This window comes from Mchenga conophoros, linkage group LG23, assembly GCF_057382185.1.
Source record: "Mchenga conophoros isolate Kocher_MC1m ecotype Shallow Benthic linkage group LG23, M_conophoros_male_GT1.1, whole genome shotgun sequence".
Lineage (NCBI taxonomy): Eukaryota > Metazoa > Chordata > Actinopteri > Cichliformes > Cichlidae > Mchenga > Mchenga conophoros.
In genome coordinates, this window is record NC_140547.1 from 15,772,315 (window position 1) to 15,793,650 (window position 21,336).

General features: G+C 40.1%; 2 protein-coding genes across 5 annotated transcripts; one reads left to right on the forward strand and one right to left on the reverse strand.

Annotated features, from left to right (window-relative positions):
- Window positions 1-1,338: 1,338 nt before the first annotated feature.
- Window positions 1,339-16,762, forward strand: lg23h19orf44 (linkage group 23 C19orf44 homolog). 3 transcript variants are annotated; one of them, XR_014890770.1, is made up of 11 exons: window positions 1,339-1,793; window positions 5,976-6,143; window positions 6,276-6,397; window positions 6,492-7,017; window positions 7,495-7,864; window positions 9,080-9,159; window positions 11,654-12,125; window positions 12,859-12,948; window positions 13,829-13,995; window positions 14,195-14,550; window positions 16,626-16,762. XR_014890770.1 is itself a non-coding variant. In XM_085265276.1 (10 exons), exons 1-10 carry the CDS (start codon window positions 1,674-1,676, stop codon window positions 14,282-14,284), a joined length of 2,205 nt encoding a protein of 734 aa, XP_085121402.1. In that variant the 5' UTR covers window positions 1,339-1,673; the 3' UTR covers window positions 14,285-15,213. The 3 variants fall into 3 exon arrangements, 1 of the variants encoding a protein (XP_085121402.1); XR_014890771.1 differs by having other exon boundaries at window positions 16,629-16,741; XM_085265276.1 differs by lacking the exon at window positions 16,626-16,762 and having other exon boundaries at window positions 14,195-15,213.
- On the reverse strand, window positions 15,170-21,256 carry akr1a1b (aldo-keto reductase family 1, member A1b (aldehyde reductase)). Of its 2 annotated transcripts, none has more exons than XM_085265281.1 (9): window positions 21,215-21,256; window positions 18,517-18,612; window positions 17,748-17,867; window positions 17,426-17,577; window positions 16,951-17,146; window positions 16,662-16,861; window positions 16,185-16,257; window positions 16,006-16,092; window positions 15,170-15,484 (listed from the first exon to the last, which is right to left on the reverse strand). In XM_085265281.1, the coding sequence occupies exons 2-9, from the start codon at window positions 18,595-18,597 to the stop codon at window positions 15,419-15,421; spliced, it is 975 nt and encodes a 324-aa protein (XP_085121407.1). In that variant the 5' UTR covers window positions 18,598-18,612; window positions 21,215-21,256; the 3' UTR covers window positions 15,170-15,418. The 2 variants fall into 2 exon arrangements, with proteins under 2 accessions (XP_085121407.1, XP_085121406.1); XM_085265280.1 differs by lacking the exon at window positions 21,215-21,256 and adding an exon at window positions 21,080-21,196.
- Window positions 21,257-21,336: the final 80 nt, after the last annotated feature.

A 21,336-nucleotide genomic window follows, 5' to 3' on the forward strand; every position in this document is an offset into this window, starting at 1 on the left:
CAAACTCAATAATACAGAACAGCTCCAAGGCCGTGGCCATTGGTGACTCCAGCCCTGTGTGGGAACTAGAAACAGCATTTCCTGTCAGCTGTCTGACTTTTATGCTGCCGCAATCTGACACAGGGCGGGAAAAAGTGAAAAAGACAGACTGTGTTTATCTCCGGGATGTGAGAAGCCAGAAGAAGGCAAAAAAAAAAAAAAAAAAGAAAAACCTGGAACATCTTAGTGTCATCTGCACTGAACCTCTGCAGGCAGCCAGATGCAGGTACTTCATATATTGATCTGTTTGTTTAGTTTATTTGCACAATTCAGCAGCATCTGTGAAGCTATTCCGAAATATCCATAGAAAAATGCGTGCATTTAATTGAATTCCTTTTAAATTGCCCCTTGGTCTCATAATACAAAAAAGATTATCTCAAAACTTCTGATAGTCGCCTCACAACATTTGAAAATAATTAGTAGAAACTCAATAAACACAAAGCAGTTGTTAACGATTTTTTTTGTCTTTGTCTTGCTGCTATTGATCGCTTGAAAACTCTGACATAAGAGCACGATGTAAAAAAAATTCTATCTTTCATATTAGCAGCGAAAATATGTAATCATATATATATAGACAGAGAGACTATATATTTTCTTAATGAACAGCAATTCAGATCACACAATATACTAAAGCCTGTTAATATTGCTTAATCGGACGGTTATCTTCGTATAGCAGAGTGGCGCAGCGGAAGCGTGCTGGGCCCATAACCCAGAGGTCGATGGATCGAAACCATCCTCTGCTATCGCATGTTTTAAAATCAGCGCATGTTAAATTTGGTGTACAATTAAACATGCTCATCATAAAGACTCACATTTACCTGCTGGATCGCACAGGGCCAGGGTTACCTCTACAGTCTGTTTAGGATATATTACTATTTCCATTTTGCATTTTCTTGCCATTCTACCATGATTTTTGTAGTATTTATGGAATTATAGAATAATAACTAAACTAGTTTAACTTACTATTATTACCAACAAAACAATACTAATGTGGAATGGGGGGAATGGAGGGAAATGGGCGCATGCTTGGACACAGAGGTATAAACAGAATAGATCGCAAATTACGAACCTTCTTTGATAATGAATAAAACATAGCAGCCAAATAGCTTTAATATAATTAAAGTAAACATAAAATAGCAAAGCTTAGATTTAATTTTGACTAAAGTGCAGAGATAAAAATGGACTGAATGAAAAAAAAACATAACGGTGCCCATGTAGGACACATACACGTAGCTTCTGTACTGAACTGTAGGTGGCGCTCCAAGGAGAACTTTCTTACTACCAAGAAGAAGAAGACGGAGGCGGAAGCTCTTCCATGGAAACAACAGACGCTTCTAACTCATACTCGTTTACGTAGTAGGTGGGATACGGAAATAATGTAGTTTAATTGGGAACTCCTGAATGTTGCATAATTGATAATTAACTATACTGACAGGAAAGGCATCTAAGTGAGTCTATGTCGAATTTTCTTTGTGCAGTTAGAAGCTTTAGCTTTAGCTACTTGCTAGTCAACAATAGTCTCTCGTATGCAGGATAACATGGGTTAGCTACTGTGGAAATTGCGTACAAAACATGTGATATTACATATCGAACTGTATCAAGGAGCAGTTTGCCAGAAAGTGAGTGTTTTAAAAATGTGGAAACTAGGCGGCCGAAACTCCGCTGTGGATCGAGCTCAGGCGTTGCTGTCCGCAAAGAGGAGCAATGGAGGAGACGCTCAGGGCTCCAGGCAAGAGTCCTCATCCAAAACACGGGTATGTACCGAGTTTTCTTTAGCTGTCGTCTCCCCCCTTTTTAAGAGCTGTCTGTTCTTACACGGGAAAGTTACCTTGTCTGTGGTAAAATTAAATTTGAAATTCTTCAGCATCATAGTTAAAAGCGATGAAATAATTTAATTTGTTTTCTTGCGTTACGGTTGGTAACAATAATATCAGAATCTTTATTGTAACTTTACTCTGATGCAATGAAATTTTGCATGTAAGATAAAATAACCTTTATTAGTCCCACACGTGGGAAATTTGTTTTGTCACAGCAGGAAGTGGACAGTGCAAAAGTTATATAGCAAAAATTAGAGTACAATAAAAATAAATAAAATACTGTACACAACTGTACAGAAGAGAATAAAATAAAACACTATGTACAGTAGAATACATAGAATAAGATATACAATAGGATAAAAATAGAATACAAATGCTGTATACAACAGTAAAAATACAACTTTGTCAGAAAAAGAGTATTGCACTTAGTGTTATTGCACATGTGTGGGTGTGTGTGTTTGATCAGTTGGAGTCTTTGTTGTGGAGTCTGACAGCAGTGGGGAGGAAAGACCTGTGAAATCTCTCTGTCCCACACCGTGTGTGCCGCAGCCACTGAAGGAGCTGCTCAGTGCTGTCACAGTCTCCTGCATGGGGTGGGAGATGTTGTCCATCAGGGATGGCAGCTTAGCCGCCATTCTCCTGTCACTCACCACCTCCACTGGGTCCAGAGGGCATCCTAGAACAGAGCTAGCCCTGTGGATCAGCCTGTTCAGTCTCTTCCTGTTCCCGGCAGAGATGTTGCCATCCCAGCAGACCACACTGTAAAAGATAGCTGAGGCCACCACAGAGTCATAGAAGGTCTTCAGGAGTGGGCCCTTCAATCCAAACGACCTGAGTCTCCGCAGCAGGTACCGTCTGCTCTGCCCTTTCCTGTAGAGGGCTTCCGAATTATGAGTCCAGTCCAATTTGTTGTTCAGATGAACACCAAGGTACCTGTAGCTGTCCACAGCCTCAATGTCCATACCTTGGATGTTCAGTGGTTGCAGTGGAGGATGTTTGTGCCTGCGGGAGTCTACCACCAGTTCCTTGGTTTTACTGGTGTTGATCTGGAGGTAGTTCAGCTGGCACCAGTCCACAGTCTTGGGTCAGTCCTCTGTACTCCTTGTCGTCCCCATCAGTGATGAGGCCGACTATTGCAGAGTCATCAGAGAACTTCTGCAGGAAGCACTGGGTGGAGTTGTGGGAGAAGTCTGCAGTGTAGATGGTGAAGAGGAACGGAGCCAGAACCGTTCCCTGTGGGCCCCCCGTACTGCAGATATGAATAAACAAATAAGTTAAATCCAGATAAAAATTTATAATTTTGATGAAAATGATCAAATAGAGGTTTTAAAGTGGTTTTGCATTGCAGTTCACATCTCTGAGGGCGGTATGTATGTAAATTGCAGATTGTGTGGGTGTAGTTCTACTCCTTGTTACCAGTGCTTTAATGGAGCAGAAAAATGGAGTGTCATAGAGGTTGTTTCTCAGCTTGTTGATACTAGTTTACAGCAGTGGTTCAAACAGGCTGTGAACGCGGTGGGTGGTATTTTCACTCCTGGCTCTCATTCTCAGTTGGCTGTTCTGCTGCTATTCAGGTCCAGGAGTTTTGTCCCACTGAGCTGTGCTTACCGCGTGATGCAGGTCCTTCCTTTCAATAGCAACACTTCAATGTGACATTCTCAGTGGTGCTCTTGTAGAAATTTACCAGCAGATTTTCTAAAGAAGTATTTCTTGTGAGATATTTCTTGTGAGATACTATAAGTGCATTTGTCTGTGAAGGTTCTCAGTCATCCAGGTCATCGTAGTCAAAGGAGCTTGCAAAGAAAAGCGTCTGGACTTCTTTAAGTTGCTTGAAGACGTTTCACCTCTCATCCGAGAAGCTTCTTCAGTTCTAAGGTCAAATGGTGGAGAGTCCCAGATATAAACCTAGTGGGAGTGACCCCCCACAGAGGGACAAAAGGACCCCCTGATGATCCTCTAATCGCCTGAGCCAAGGTGGGAAACTGGGCGTGGACCTCTACATCGGAGAGACCAAACAGCCACTTCACAAGCGCATGGCACAACACAGAAGAGCCACCTCCACAGGACAAGACTCAGCAGTCCATCTGCATCTTAAGGACAAAGGACACTCTTTCGAGGATGCCAAAGTTCACATTTTGGACAGAGAGGACAGATGGTTTGAAAGAGGAGTGAAAGAAGCCATCTATGTCCACTGTGAGCGACCATCTTTGAACAGAGGCGGGGGTTTACGACACCAACTCTCTGCCATTTATAATCCAGTTTTGAGTTCCCTTCCCAGACGCCTTAACGCCCACTCACATCCTGGGCCATCTGACCTCAGGAATTCGCATGATAAGGTGGGGCCAGGTTTCACAATGAGCTCACCCGAAACTCTGGCTGATTGGGACCCACACCCAGTTTCCCACCTTGGCTCAGGCGATTAGAGGATCATCAGGGGGTCCTTTTGTCCCTCTGTGGGGGGTCACTCCCACTAGGTTTAAATCTGGGACTCTCCACCATTTGACCTTAGAACTGAAGAAGCTTCTCGGATGAGAGGTGAAACGTCTTCAAGCAACTTAAAGAAGTCCAGACGCTTTTCTTTGCAAGCTCCTTTGAATAAGTGCATTTGAGCTCTTTAAATAATTATTTGATTTGTGTAATTTTAAGTCTTTCATATTTTGATGGAATCTTTAATCTTTCCTAAAGACCAGCTTTATTCTATGTATGTATCTATCTATCACTAAACAATGGATTATATAGTATTCGTATAGAAGGTATGATGCCTTCTCACTCTGCCTGGATGGACGCTGCTGGTGAGGCACCTGCTGCTTCGGTAGCTGCTAAGTAGGACCTTTGAAGCCTACATTACATCCTCTTGCTGCCTGGGCAGGTAGGCGGAGGCTGGTGTGGCGTGGTTTTATGGGGAAGCCAGAGGTCAAAAGCTTCACCCTGCTTCTTCCTCAGGTCGCTAACCTGCTGCATAGCAGTTAGTGCCTCCTCAAACGATCCCCTAGCTCGTGATGGCTTATATGGAGAATTCATAATGACCTTGTCTTGGCCAGGAAGGCTGGAGAGATTGAGCCTTGATTGAGCCCTTATCCAGCAGGGGGCCCATGTCCTGAAACAGCTCAGCTTGGTAGGCTGAGAGCAGGATGACCACATTCAGATTTTATATTGACTGCGCTTCTGATTTATAAACCTTTTGGTACATGGAGGCTGTGAAATACTCCATCTTACCTGGAAGGTTTGGTCCCACTGACACAAGTGAACGTCTGTTCAGATAGAGATGAAATGCCACTGACTGCTCCACGCTAAAAAATGAGCCCCAAAATTTGAGGAAAATGTTTAGTAATGGCTCATCTTCTTTATACACACTGGGACAGCAGTCATGAGCTGCTTGATGGGTGCCTGGCGAGTGGGCAATATTTTTCTGTCTTACACATCCCTCTCCTCCCCCCTGATTGCCATACAGGCAATGAAGAGGGGATGGGGTTTTCTCAGAGATGGTCAAGGGAAAGTAGGTGACACCTGGGCAAGGGTGGGACACGACATCCTTAACCTTGCCGCCACTGGCGTTACCCTGAGAGGAGCCAATATCCATGATTACTAAAGGTTAGATTTGACAACTAGCAATAGTCACAAACACAAACCACAAGCTACTTGTCTAGCTAGTTTTTTTTTTAACATGCAGTTTGCAGCAACACAACAGCTGCTATTATAACAAGATATTTCCTTGACAAAAATATATAATTACATTGTAAAAGATGTTCCTGAAAACCAGTAAAACCCACATTCGGACTACCTTAATGGCTGTGTCAATAAACAGATTAATTGAATTATCCTGGTCCAGGACTGCTGAGGAGCTCTTAGAGAATGAGAATGCTTGGTGTGGGGCCAGTTAAGGGGTCAGGGGACCCCGTATCCTTCAAGTGATTGGTGACAGATGTGGTGGTACTGGAGCTTCCATGACTGGTCATGCCAGAAGTTGCTTCCCAGTGAGATCCAGAGTGAGGTTTGATAGAGATGTCATTCAAGTCGTTGTGACTCTGAAGTATAATTCACATGTAAGAGCAGAATGAGGTACTACAGTGATTAAATCTTAAAGCACTTCTTACATAAATATAATCTGTTTCTTTGTAGGTTTCTGTAGGTGAATCTTTCAAACCCAGATCTGCTCCCCCCGAAACACACAAATTATTCCCAGATCTGAGCGACTTGTCCTCAGTCAGTTCAGCTCCTGAGTCTGGAGGGGATGTTAAAGCTACGGATGCTGAAAAGAACCATGGAAGAGAACTGGATTCAAACAAGGTAACTGCTAATTGTTGCTGTTGCTCAATAATGGAAGACTACATATTAGTGTTGTTGAACCCAGTAAATCCAACTTGACATGAATTGTATAATTTTTTTTATTAATTAATTAATTAATAATTTTTTGGTTAGGGTCTCAGGCCACAGAGCTCTCTGGGAGGAGGAAGCAGGTTTTTGAAGAAGGCTCCACCACCAACAAACAGCAGCCAGTCACCCGTCAACCGGGACCAAATGCACCCTGAATCTGAATCAAGGTAAGATTCAACATATAAAAATGTGGTTATTAATTTGCACAAAGAATAAAACGTTTTCTGATGTGAAGTTACCTATTTTAATATCGCTGGTCAGAAATGCATCATCTTCACGGCGTGCCACTCAGACTGCATCCTTGACTAGACTGGCTGAAATTGAGAGTCGCATCCGGAGCCGCAAGCAGGCGCAGGAACAGGCCAGACAGGAGACAAAATCTGCCCTCATTCTGACTTCGGATTTGGGAGTGTCATCATCAGCACCAGCAAGAGTCACCCAAACCCCAGAGACATCTGTGCAACAGTCTGTACAGTCTAGCAGTGACCAGAGCCTGAGGGGAACCCGTTTCCTTAAGAAGAAAGCAGCTGGAGCTCTTGAAAACACTAATACATCTCTTACTATGGCTCCAAAAAGTGTAGATGTTAGTGTGAGAGTCAGGTCCAGAGCAGCAGATCGTGTAGCATCTTCAGAGCGTTTGGAGACAAAGTCAGTTAAACTAACGAGTGGTGTCAGTCTGGAAAGTGATGAAGAAGACATGAAGAAACTGCTTGGAGACTCGCTGGACTCGACAGACTATAGCTTCTTAAGACCTGGGAGACCTGCCTCCATGAAAAAGTCAGATAAGGTACACTTGGGTGGTTTTTTTGCTTGGTTCACTCCCATTACTTACAGCCTATAAACTGACAGCATCATTCTGATAGGCATGAAAACAGTTTTAATAAGAAAAAGAAACATTTTGAACCCAGTTTTAATAAAAGAAAAAGTTGTTTATTACAGGAAATTGGAAATTGTCTAAATTGAATGATTACGCAGGCAGAGCTAAATCATTTTAACATAATAGACAGACTTTTATGCATGACAGACTTTCATTGTGGAAATAATGACAAGCCACATTCACACAGTGGTTGTTAATCATGCCAGACATGTACGTGGTTAAGACATCAGGCTGTTTTCCTGCAACCTGCACTTTAAGGGTTAGAGTGAAAACCTGATAATGTTTTCACTTTAAGGGTTAGAGTGAAAACCTGATAATGTTTTCACTTTGATGGCTCAGAGACACCGTTTTATCAGCTCAAAGCAGCTGTGCTTTCTACTCATACAGGTATTCCTCAAAAGCAGTCATGAAGTTCACTCCACTCCACTTACTGCCGAAGTAATTCCTTCACCACCCTCCAACACAGCACCACCTCGCTCCTCTGCTTCTCCTTCTAACCGGAGTTCTCCTTTCCGATTCACTGGCCATGCCCAGGCCCACTTCAGCCCCTCTGTGCTCTCTTCTTCTCCCTCTCCACCCCGTGTCTCCTCCCCACATCCTCCAGAAAGACCGGGCACCTCCTATAGGCCAGAAAGCCCACAGCGATCCCTGTCCTCCCTCTCAGGACGCAGTGAAGTGCTCTCTCTGGACGAGCTTTTCCCTGTGGAGACGGGATCTGAACGCCCACTCAGTGAGATGAGTTCAGTTTCTTCTGAAGGTGAGAGGTGCTCATCAAATGCATTTAGTCCTAGTGTTCAAGAGTTGATTGGACTCAGCTGTGTTCTTTGTGTTTAACTATTAATAGCAATCTAGGAGTATGATGTATTGATCACTCCTATGAAAGAGAGAGCAACATGGCGCTCATTCCTTTGTACATTAATGACTTTATATCTGAAATAAAATCACTAATGTCCAAATGAACATCTCATTACTGCTCGTATAAAAGAAGGTTACAGTGTGGTCATTCTTCTGTTCAATATTGAAGTAATGTTATACTTGAAGAAAAATTATTAATGACAAAATGAACTCACAGGATGAATCTAATTTGTTTGGCAGTTCTTGGAAAGCTTTTCATGAAGGCAGAAAACAACATTTGTGCTTTCAGAGGGAAAAGGGGGAATAAAGCATGTATTATCAGTGTCTCGAGAACCTTTTTATTGTATCGAGCCACTGTGAGTTTTAACAAGCTGCTGCATTTGATAGTGGATTAATTTGATAACAACAGAAAAAGAATAGATTTTATCTTCTGATGCACAATGGCAAACACGGGTATTAGTTAAACCATCCGTCTTTCAAGCATGTCCATATTTGCAGCATCATCAGTCATTCCCTCAAAATGCACAGTTTTTTTTTTTAAATTACTACAGTTTAACGTGCAAAGAATTAACTTAGTTTAGACTATCTGTGTTTTGGGATATTCTTTTTTAAAATTATATATGTATAGATAGTTCTTTTTTAACTATTCCTATTTAGTGAAGCGCTGTGTAAATGTACAAATAATGTAATAGTTTGGTTTAATAACTGTGATCTAGTGTCCCTGTCATTACCACATGGGAGGTACAACTTCTAGGCCCAAAGACATATTGATAATATTGATAATAAATGTATCTTTACCAGTAATTGATACTGTTGGAGCAGTATGCTACTGGCAGTCATAGTGACCTGAGCTTTATTTCTAGTACCCTGACGTGCATTGTAATAGACTTCGATATGTTCCAGTTTGTCACATAAACCAGTTTTATGAGATTGTCTCAATTTACAAGTTAGCCTCTTTCAATATTCAGTTTTCAGTTTTTAATCATCAGGTGTTTTTAGTGTCTTTTTGTAGCCTTATGCGTTGCACTGCTAGCAGCTATAAACTGAGTAACATGTTATAGTTGGCTACGTGAATATACACTCTAAATTCTGTCATTGTGGTTTTATGTTTCTGCAGACTTCAAGATTAATGTGATGACACTGGATGACCTTGCACCTGCTCGCCTTGAATTTAATGCAGAAACGCCAAGAAAACAGGTGGGAAATGACAGGAATTAGTTCTAAACAAGTATAAAGTGAAGAAGAAAGGAGAAAGTTTGCCATTCAGTGTAGCATAATTTAAAGAGGACCTATTAGTCTCATTTATAGCACCATATTTGTATTCTTGAACTCTGCCAGAGTAGCTTTGCATGATTCAGAGTTCAAAATAATCCATATTTATCTTCGACTCATCATATCTGTGCCTTGGTGCAGCCCCCTCTGTTCATACTCACCCTTAAAAAAACCCATCCAACCAACTCTGCTCTGACTGGCTACCCCTCATAAACTCATGATTTGAGCAGTAGGTGGCTTGGGCTTCTTCCACACAGCTGTGTGCCAGAGATGACCATATAAGACTACACTTGAGTTTTTGGCCCGCATAGATGACTTGCACATATGACCTGACTAAACTTTGAGCATTTTTAAAATGAATGTCAGTCACTATAATGGTAAATGCATGAAAGAAAAGAGCATAGCAGGTCCACTTTAAAGGAAATATTTGTTGAATTGCACTCATTATATCTATGAAAACATGTTATACACAAAGTCAAAACAAGCTATGAACACATCATCAACATATCATCTTTTCAGATATGGGGAAACAGCTGTGTTTTGGACCACAAGACATAATTGTTGCAGTTAAAATTATTAGAATTCTGATTTGCTCATCAGCTCCAAATGGAACAGCCAGGTAGTTGGCTGCTAAATGCCTCACTATGATCCCTAGCTGTTGCTTACTTTGTCTGCTGTTGGGTTAGGACTGCTGCTGCCACAGACAAAGAGCAGCAATGATTACCAAAATAATTTGGTTAAATAACATAAAATAAAAACAATGAGTTTAATGAGAAAGACTTTATTATAGACACTGGATTTGTTGTTTATATAACAAGAATAGCCGGCCACCTAGGGAGCCACCAGCTAGAGTAGTGTCAAAGAAAAGGAAGAAATATTTTAAATTGCTCTTGATGTGATTTCACTGACTGCCTGATGTTCCTTACGGCATTAAATAGTGAGAAAGAAAGCGCAAGGAGCTGTGACTCAGGTATTAATCACAGGTTCCTGATGTTATGTGCAAACATTATTCCACAGTGCACACACTAAATAAATCCTTATTTAGAAAAAGATAATAACTGTATGTATGCAAAGTTGTATCCTTGTGTCTGTGATAGTGATGAACGATAATCGACACCCTGAAGTTAATGTAACGCCACTGATATTAATGCTGGAGACTCTAAATTCTGTCCACAAGGACATTTTCTCCTTGGCGTGGTGCACTGAAATTTGCATTAATAACGAAACCAAAAAATCTTACATCATAAAACAGCCATGTGTTAAAGCCTCACATTAATAACCACAAGCATTAAAACACATATGTGCAATAATCTGGATATTTACATGTGATATCCTAGGGGTTATGATTATAAGTTTGTTTTCTGTCATATCTTAAATATGATTCTTTCTCTGCTCTAAAATGGTCAAAAAACATTCTAAAGATTTATTAGAATAAACTAAATAGAAATAAACTAAATAGAAATAGAAATTTTATTCCACTGTGGCAGTGGAAAAATGAACCTTGGACTAAGTTTGAATTCTAAGAGGCCCACAGAAATGAGATGGTTTACGTTTACGTTTTAAATAGACTGAGTATAACATTAGCATTTGTAACTTTTTTAACAACGCTATCCTATACAATAAACCTATATCATAAGATACATTTATATAGAGGGAATCAAACAGATTCACTCTATATTCTAGAAGTATCTGCTAATTGGTGCTAAATAACCACACTAATTAGCTGTGCTAGAAAGTTCAGTCACCTACACTAGAGCACAAACTTCTTGTTGTGTTGTACCGCACACCAAACCGTATTATTACCTGTATTATTATTAGTGGGGTGGCTATAGCTCAGAGCAGGTAGAGCAGGTCATCCACCAATCAGAAGGTTGGTGGTTCGATCCCTGGTTGCTGCAATCTGCTTGCCAAGTATCCTTGGGCAAGATACCGCAATTTGAGTAGATGTGTGAATGTTAGATAGAAGCAGTTAGGCATAGAAAACATGCTGATGTAAATGAGTTGATGAGACATGTTGTATAAAGTGCGCAAGTAGAAAAAGTAGAAATGCTCCAAAAATACTAACAACACAAATACTGTTGAGTGGTCCAGTTTACAGACTTTAATTGAAGGAGGTGAACCAACTGACAGCTGTTCTGCTGAGATATATACAGCGAATTCTAGTTATCCTGTCTCAAGGAGATAAATGGGGCAGTAGTAATGCTCCTATTCTTGAGAGGATGAACTTACATTTTGAGATACTCTTCAGCTGGAGAAAGCAACTGTTTACTGCATTTTATTGTGTTTGTCAAATTTCCTTGCATGCAGGTGAAGGCTGATTGTTAGTATACGTATAATATTCTTCAGGGGACCCTTTGTCTGAGATCTCTAAATTCTCTGAAGGACTCCCTAGACTGATATCTTTGCTTTCATGAAACAGGGTAGCCCTGTTCCAGGATCTCCAGACAGAAAGCAGCAGCTACACGAGGAGGAACAGCAACAAGACCAGCTGCTGGATTACCAAAGTGACTTTGAGAGTGAGAGCAAAACAGAGCCAGATTACAGTGCCAGTCAAGTGTCAGAGGATCTCCAGAGAAATGGAGGTGAAGAGAAGATGGTGTCAGAAGTCAGAGATGGGGGTTTGGATTCAGACATGTCTGATGGGAGGACAGAAGATGATTATTCGAGAGCTTTCTCAGAAGCAAGTCATTCCTCCACCTCACGGACCTCAGATCGCAGTCACACTTCCAAGTCAAACAGCCAAGGCAGAAGTGAGGACTCCAGACCGTCATTATTACATGAGGGCCAGGCTTCATATCAACAGTCGAGGAGATGTACTTCAGCCAGAAAGGTTTTAAAAGAGACTGCAGTACAGACCCATTCTGGTCCACTGGCTTCAACATGGCCAACAGGTTTGTCTGCTACACATAGTATTTGTCTATCTAAGATGTGAGAGAGACACCATTTCTCACCAAAATTCCTTTAAATCATCTTATTAAGTTAAAGGAGATCTTGTTTGTATGAAGGCGCTAATCTGAACTTTATCTTGCATTGTTCTTTGGATCTAAGAGAAATACTTATTTACTTTTTAAAATCCTGTAACTAAAATGCCAGAGTAAACTGATATGTCTGAAGCTGACTTAGAAAGTCCACAGAATCCACAAACTTCAGAGCATTTTAAAGGTCAGGCTCCGTGGCTTCAGGCATGTGCAGAGAACTAGGAATAATTTTAGGTTGTTGGACTTGAGTGAGCAAGATAAAGAGTGAACTTGGCTGTGCAATACTCTGTAGGTAGGTAGGAAGGAATTTTAAATTGGATCCTTAATGCAACAAGTGTCACAGGAGCAGCCATTTGGCATTTGCGTTGCCTGCGAGCACTGGAAGGCAGATTTAATGAGTGACGAAAGCAGTGAATTGCAGAAATCAATACAAGTTAAGATGAATTCATGAGTGAATATCTGAAGCTTCTTTTCACAAAAGAAGAGAAGCTTGAGCGCTGTTTCACGTTGGTGTTGATTGACAGGGACTAACGTAAATGAGTCCATGATTATGTATGCCGATGTGAACCAGAGAGGTCCCCATTTTCTGAGTGGGCAACTAGAACTTATGTCTTATCGCATTGAGCTTTAATTTTTTTTTTTTCAGATATTCCTGCTGTGGACCCTATGGTGAGCATGACCTACATAAATCCTTCTCCAGTGGTCAGTCATACCCTCAATGCAGAAATGGTAGAAGGTGAGAACCAATAAAACTAAATAAAATACAAAATAATTAAAAAAAACATTCTATATTTTTTAACATATGTACTCTTCCCATGGTCGATGTTTAAAATTTTGCTCTTTCACGTGCTTTTTTACCCCTCAGCTGTAAAAGTCTGATTGGGTATTGTTGTCACCCTGCCAGGCGGGCAGGCATGCAGTAGGGGTTTTCAAACTGATACCATAGAATCACCTACAAAAAATCTTCGATGAGTTTGAATCTCAGTGACATTGACCTCAAAGTCAAGGTCAGAGCTCAAGTTTTCAGAAAATCTTATGAATGCAATAACATGAGAACAAAGCGATGTATTATTTTAAAATTCATACCATAGGTGTACCTACTAAGAGCCTGGGGTGTACTAGTACATCAGGCCAATTATGCTCCTCATTGGTTAAAAAAAGTGATCATGATTTTCTCCAAAATGTTTCAAAAATAAGATTTTTGATGGCATTTTCCACATGATCTTGCTGACAGATTAACTAACAGACAGCACTGAAAACACACTTTCACTGAGACTCTTCACTTTGTCAAGAAAACTAGAAAGTTGTCAAATTTTGGATTTGTCACACTGATAACAGAAAATCTTTTAAACCTGGATTCAGATGGTAATTCTCAGGGATTATTAGGGTTTGTACAAGGATGATGGCAAATTTCAAGTGAGTCATACTGATGGCTGTGGTGGGGCCATTTAAAAAAAAAATTATGAAGCTGTAGCGCCATCTATAGGTGATATACTGGGAGACAGTGCCTTCCAGATCAGTTAAATAGTTAAAAGACATTTTTTGTTACTGTCATTTAAACATTCATAAATATTTCAACTTAAACCTGCAATGTGTATCCCTTGGTTCTCCATCAGCAATCAGCACCTTCAATCCAGCTGTATTTGTTCTCAATGAACTGCTAAAACAGCAGCTTGCCATGACAAGGCGGTTCATTGAAAGCAACCGCCACCTGCACTCCAGCCTGGTGCAGAGTCTGGAACCACCAAACTACAGATATACCACTCTCGAGGACACCAAGAAGGTAAAGTATACTCACGCACTGGCTGTGAATAACACTTATCTGTAGCTTTTTGGCTCAGTAATGGAAATAACAGACATTTAAAGTGTACTCATTGTACTAATTTCCAGCTCATTATTTTTATTTTTCATCTCCACAAAAGTAATTTCAAAACAATACTGGTCAAAGCGTGACTTAGTGAAACTTTCCCCTCTGTTTTCAGCTTATCCACATGCACAGATCTCCCAAACTGACAATGAAGGAAGCTTTAGAGGAGGTACTGCAGGAGATGAGAGAAGACCATTGTATGTGACCACTGTGATTGCAAGGACCAGAAGCTGGATTGTGTCTTTATTTTTAAAGACATTTTTATACACATTTTAAAAACTTTTTTTTCCCTTCTCAGTGGAAAATGACTATTATTCATAAAACACTGCGTGGAATTTTATATCAAGTGTCAAAATCAAGAGCTGGCAGCCAAATCCATCACTTTAGGTTCTTAATACTGGAGTGGACATTATAAGGCTGTGGTCTGCTAATGTAAAGATGGGCACACCTCCACAGCACCTGCAAGTTAAGGTAACTAACACAGAATGCAACAAAGTTGAAAGCTGATGCTGAAGGTAGACAAATTCATCAGAAGTGAGATTTAATAGCCTTAATAGTTATTTAGACAACTTCTGTTTTCAAAGAATGTGATTTTTGAATTCATACACCATCAGTGATTTGGAGTCATAGGTGGAGAAAGGAGGCATCAAAGTCACAGAATTTAAAAAAAAAAAAAAAAAAAAAAAAAAAGGCATGGAGTTACAGCACATTTCTCAACTTTAATTTTTATGTGGAGTTAGTTTCATGGCCTGCGTTTTTAATGAAATTTAAGTTTCATTACTTCTTTATCAGGATGCATTTGGTTTTAATGCTCACCCCATGCAAACCATGGATGTCATGCTTGTGAAACAGGTTGTTGGGTGTATGTAAGCCTTCTTGTAGAACTGCACTCACAATTCACAAATTACTATTAATTACTTGACTGTATTATACAGACTTGTTTTTGTTGCATGATTGAGGTGGTCATGTAGACCAGATGAAATGAATGGGTTTAAATGGACACACCAAACAGAATCTTAAAAGCACTTTCTTCTAAGATATAATATTAAAGAGACAGCTTAAGCCAATAATCATTCAGTGAAATAAACGCTTGCAAGGGAAGTAACAAAATGTTTATTAAAAAATTAACACATACTGTACGGTGTTTTTACAGTTACCAGTTTTTCAGTCTCAACCACCAATATTAACTTGAATTACTCTAACGGCAAGTGCAGAATTGAACAAAATCTAAAGACAAACTTCGATGGCAGGACCCAGGAACATTTATCGGTGATGTGGGAAGGTGAAGGTGTGTTGATGGGGTTGTTGAAGGCACAAATTCAGGCTGTAGTGTGAGTTGTCAATATGGGTCATTGAAAGGGTAGAAGGGATGTCCGGCATCCCTGGGAACACGCTTTCCTTCCACCTGCAGTAACAAAAGTTAAACACATTTAGCTTTTTTTGTTTGCATTTTGCAAGTTCATGTGTTAATTCTTGACATCAACTGTTTTTTTCCTGTTTAACCAAAACTGTCTGAAAATACGTATTCCACTATGGCTTAGCTGGTAAAAATCAACCATCTCCTTTTAATAAATTTTTTTTTATTTTTTAAAAATGAGCCAACTTAATAATTCTTTAATGACTTTATTGTATTCAATGAAGAGATGGAACATTTAATATTCATATAATGAACATTTTCCAAATCACACATAAGAGCTCCATAATCCAATATAAACTAACTTCAACCCACCCCCATCTTCATAATCATAGGATAGGTATAGTATTTTTATTATTTTCAGCTCGTATTTACAAGATTTACACAAACGTTGTGCAGTGTTGCATCTCTGTCTCTGCTCATCACTGCAGAGCTGATGTAGACAGTAAGAGCTCCTTAGCGGTTATGTCCCAACATAAAGATTTATTAGAGTACTGATTAAGTCCACTTACTTCGATCATTGGTACGATGTAGCGCCAGCCTCTGGTCAGTGCTGCGATACTTTTCATTTCTTCTGCTTCAAGGGTAAAGTCGAACACCTGACAACATAACAAAACCCTTTACATACAACACAACATACCTCACTGTAGCTGGACCACAAAATGTAACATTTATTTAAATCTCACTTCACCTGTATGTTTTCTTTGATGCGGGACTCGGTCACACTCTTAGGGATTGTTACGACTCCACGTTGTGTCTGCCACCTGGAAATACAGGATTTGTGTTGATGTGAAGCTGCTGAAGGGTTTCGTCACCATACCAGTGTGCATTTCTGCCCAGAGCATCAAGCACACGAGTTTTATACAAGTAGTATGCTGCTTTTTTTAGCTTTAGTTTGCTGTTTTAAGACTACAAATGTGAGTAAAGTTGCCATGCACTACACAGTTTAGATGCATGCTGAGCTACAGACTAACAAGCTGAATCAGGATGTGTTTTTGATGATATCATTTGAAATGTAAAATTGGAAACCTTAAGAAACAAAGAATGTAAGGCAAGGCAAGTTTATGTAAAAAGGTCGAAGATAAACAGAGACACAGTGTGATCTTTGCATTTTTTCTTTTTTTTTTTTTAGCAGAGTTCTTTTGGATATTCTGATCTATAGACTTACCTCAGGAGAATCTGAGCTGGAGACTTTTTATATTTCTCTGCAAGGGAAGAGATCACAGGCTCCTCCAGCAGGATGGGTTCGTTCGGATGTTTCCAGGCTCGATCAGCAGACCCCAGTGGACTGTAGGCCGTCATCACCAGGCCCCGATCCCGACAGTGGGCCAGCAGCTCTACCTGGGCCAGATAGGGGTGGCACTCTACCTGTCCAGCAAAAATGAAGCAATACCAGGGTCACCTCCGGCATTTTACAAACACCTTTTATTACCATCAACATCACAAACATCCTGTACCTGAAGGACAGTTGGTTTGACACTGGCGACCAACAGGATGTCATCAATCTGCCTGCTGTTGAAGTTGGACAAGCCAATGGCTCGGACAAGACCCTTTCCCACCAGTTTCTCCATGGCAGACCAGGTCAGCTTGTAGTCTGTGTCATCATATAGCAAGGTGCCATCCTCCTTTCTGGGGAAAGTAACATCTCCTCGTCTAGGAGCAAGTCAAGAAGGTCTCAAAATACAGGCTTGTTTATCAGTTTGAGCATCAACTAACTTTTAAGAAATGTCATAATTTTTTTATAAACACTTTTTAATGAAGTAGTATAGTTCTTGTCAAAATCGTTTTAAGATTTTAAAACTATTAACCTGTGAGCAGGTTAATTTGGCATAAGATATACAATAATCCATCAGTTATCTTGATATAACAAAGGTGGTTTTGGGAACATAAGCTAACTGTCTCATTATTGGACCATGTGGAGGCTGAGCTCACTGAAAGGCGTAAGGCCAGTGGATGAGGTAGAGGTCCAGGTATTCAAGTTTCAAGTCCTTCAGGGTCTTCAGGAGGGCTGGCTCGACATCATCTGGATGGTGCTTGCTGTTCCACAGCTTGGATGTGATGAACACATCCTCTCTTCTTAGGGACTGGAGCACAGAACACGATAGATATGAATTCTTTGTTTTTTGTTTTTAAAGACAGTAGTAGACCAGACTGGTCAGTAAAGTCTGACAAGTCTAGAATCAGTTGCTCTCAGGGGACACATTTTATGTGTTTTTTTACTGGAGCTTTGAACAGTTTGGTGAAGCAGTTCTACCTTTTCGGGTCCGAGCTTTTCCTGCAGGGCTTCTCCAATCTCAGCCTCATTGCCATAGATGGATGCACAGTCAATGTGGCGATACCCAGCTTCCAGTGCCCAAATAACTGCTTGTTTCACCTGTTAGAAATAAATATACAAGTTTCAGTAAGTACCCATACACGTTCTTAATGTTTGTACCAAAAAATCTAAACTTAACATCAGAATCTGCTAAATTCTCAGACCAACAAGTGAAAAAAATAAATGGGCTGCAATTACCGGACATAAAACAATACTATATTAGACTTTCATTCACTGGATACTTAGAGCTTATCAAACGATTTCTTGTCCACTTGGGGGCAGTGAAGCATATTGATAGGAATTTATGGGCAAAATCAGTTTAAATGTAGGACAATCTAAATGTAATAAACTGTATTTTTCCCCCATTTCTAATACATTGAAAATAATATATGGTGAAAATAATGTCTTCCCCTTGTTCCTGTCTACTCTTCATTACTACCCTGTCAATATTTTTTTTTAAATAATAAATAAATAAAATAGACAAGACAAAAAAAACAATCCAAAAAGCTGAGAGAACTGCAGAGTTGAATTTGTAAAAAACAGAAAGCACTTCTCAGTTTACACATGCCAATTTAATTAAGGATACAAAAAAGTGCAACTTTATTGTGTGACATTAAGATGAAGGAAAGGGGGTAAACACAACGCCATTTTATTTTATTAGAAAGTCTCAAATGGCTTAAAAACAGGAGGACAGAAGTGCAGTTTCTACCTTTCCAGGCTCACTCTTCCATGTTCCCAGTCCAATGAGGGGCATCTTGCGCCCTGTGTTAAGAACTGCAAAGTCATTCATGCCTCTCAGAAGCACCTTAAAAAGAAAAGCAGAGTAAGAGCCAGTCAGTAAGACCTGCTCAACTCAGGTGGCTGTGAAAAAGTAGGAAGTGTGTACACCATTCGGTAGTTTTATACTGCATAAACTTAAGACAAAGACAAGGATGCACACAAACACAGGTCTTAGGAGAAACTGACAGCAAAGGAAATATATGACGGTGTAACAACAGTATGTCACAGTTTTCACAGTATAGCATTATTATTGATATTCTCAGGTAGAATGACCAATTATGCTTTGAAAACAGAGTTCAAACCATTAATGAGTCCAGCAGGTACAGCTGGACAGATAGGATTCTTGATCCATATACTTATTATCCCAAACATCACAGTCAAACAAATGAATATAAATAACAGCTGAAGAACTGGTAGAGCAACTGTCCAACTAGTAAAAGGAAGATCCAATTAAACTCATATTGACTGACAAATGCAAGGAGAGACTGTGCAAAGCCTTTGTAAGCGATATATCCATATCAAAATTTAGCTTAGATTAAACACAAGATCTCATGATGAGAATGCAGCCAGAACACTAGAATTAAGTTTGTATACAGGAGTAAAAATATTAGCTTATGAAAAACATTTCTGAATTGAAAGCTTGCACATCTTAAAGTATGAGAATTTCCAAAGTTGTTTTTGCACCAAAGGGAAAAAGGAAAAGCTGAAAAGGAAGCATGAAAGGAAATGAAGGCTGCTGACTTGCATTTTCAACAGCTAGAGGGATGTGATCATTCCCCTCACTATATAATAATTACAATACTTCAAATAAAAAGACCTGAAAGTAAGAAACTTGAGGATTTTTCTCAGAGTTGGATTTGAGATTCAGCAGCCAAAGAAATTTCTCAAAGTGCACTCACACAAACATTAATTATACAAAACCCATATATGCAAAATTGTTTCTCATCTAATTTTGAACACCATAGAAACACATCTGCTTTGATAATACCTGCCATAGATGTGTATCAGTCAATAAGTAGTGCAAGCCCAGATGTAAAAGAGCTCAGTGTGGCAGCGTGTAGAAGGAACTACATTCCTGTTGATCCAAGACACCTGTACCCGCCCTCTCTGACTCGCACCGCCTAACACAAACACTATCTGCTTGTTCCACATTCCTCTCAGACATCTTCCACTGATGGCACAAATAGTAACTGCTTTCAGCTGCTTCCGTATTCAACAGATTTTCTTTATGTCTTATGCAATTTCAAAGGGATTTGTCTCTCCTTCTGGGTGCCTGCTAGGGATGTTTCACTTGTTAGGCAAATGTGTAAACTACTACACTATGAAGCCACAAAATAAAAAATAAAAAAAAAAAACTCCACATAACACCACATCAGTTCTGGTGGCTACTTGGTGCCTTTTGAGATTTTGAAGGCTTGATCACTAGATAACAGAGGGTGGAGTAACTTTCCTCGGAAACAATTTAGTCAGAATCTACAAATGATCTGTGAACTTCTTGGTTATCATCTACTGACATCAGTAGCTTTCACTAACAGGCCCACACACTTTGTGGTTCCCACGTCAATGTCAGCTTTTAAGCACCTGATGTCTTTCTTTGAAAGCATTATAGAGAGACACATGACACTCTAATAACTGAGCATTATTGATAGAAGTATGATTCCAGAGGGAAGAAGGGCAGTTTCTTTGTTTTGGCTGTTGAATGCATGCATGCATGCAGTTTTATATCCAAATGACCACTGAAATGGCTCCAAAAAAGTGGTCGCCTACAAGGTGCATGCTGCTTTTTGCCCTTTGAAATAGTTCTATTGTTGGTTGAAGATACAGAAGAGGGAGAAGCGGAGGCCGTGTTCAGAGGCCAACTAGAAAATGACTTTTATGGTTAGAGCTATATTTTGCCCTGTTTCAGCAGGTCTGACGGCTCTTTTTGATGTCGTATGTTAAACTTGTTTTCCTTTTGCATTCTTTTTTTATTGCAGGAAAGGAAAGCGGTGTTAATTTGGTTTACAACTCGACTGACCAATCTGCAAAAACACCAGTATTTTCCAGATCTTTCAAAAAAATCCCTGAAAGTCAGCTGGTTTTCTGGAAAGTCACGCGCCCTGCCACACCTCAATACCACTGTCCTCGCGCTCACTGTCCTTCGACATCAAAAAAAAACCTGCTGAACCCCCCTTAACAAATCTGCAAATAAGGAGTGACGTTTGTATTATGTAACAAATGGTAGCAAACAATGCTACACTTAGTAAAGAGGGAGCTACGGTTAGATAAAGTATTGTGGCTGTGTGGTCACTCGGTGGCTTCGCTTGTTGCTGAGATTGTCTTCAGGAGAAAAAAAATGAATGTAACAGCTGCTCGTTAAAAACATCAGCCGCCACACTTTCTGTTGAAATAACAGCCGGCTGCTGTTGTAGCTTCTATTGAAGTCAACTCTCACATTCTCTCGCGTTACTCCCTTTAAAGTCGGTTTTTAGTAGAAGTCTGCACACACTCACCCTGCTGCCGAAACCGACACACAAACGACACAGCGTCTGCTTTAGGAGCTGACACTTCAGTGACTGCATGCTGTAAAATTATGTGACGTGAATTCTCCTTCACGGCTCTGTGCTCACTTTGATTCGTCAACTTACTGTTTCAAGGTTTTAAAAGCTGCCGACTTCAGTCAACGACCTGTTCCGGTTGTCCTCCTGCAGCGTAGGACCACTGTGCATAGAGTGCTGTTTTCTGCTAAATGTTCAAAAACACCACCTCA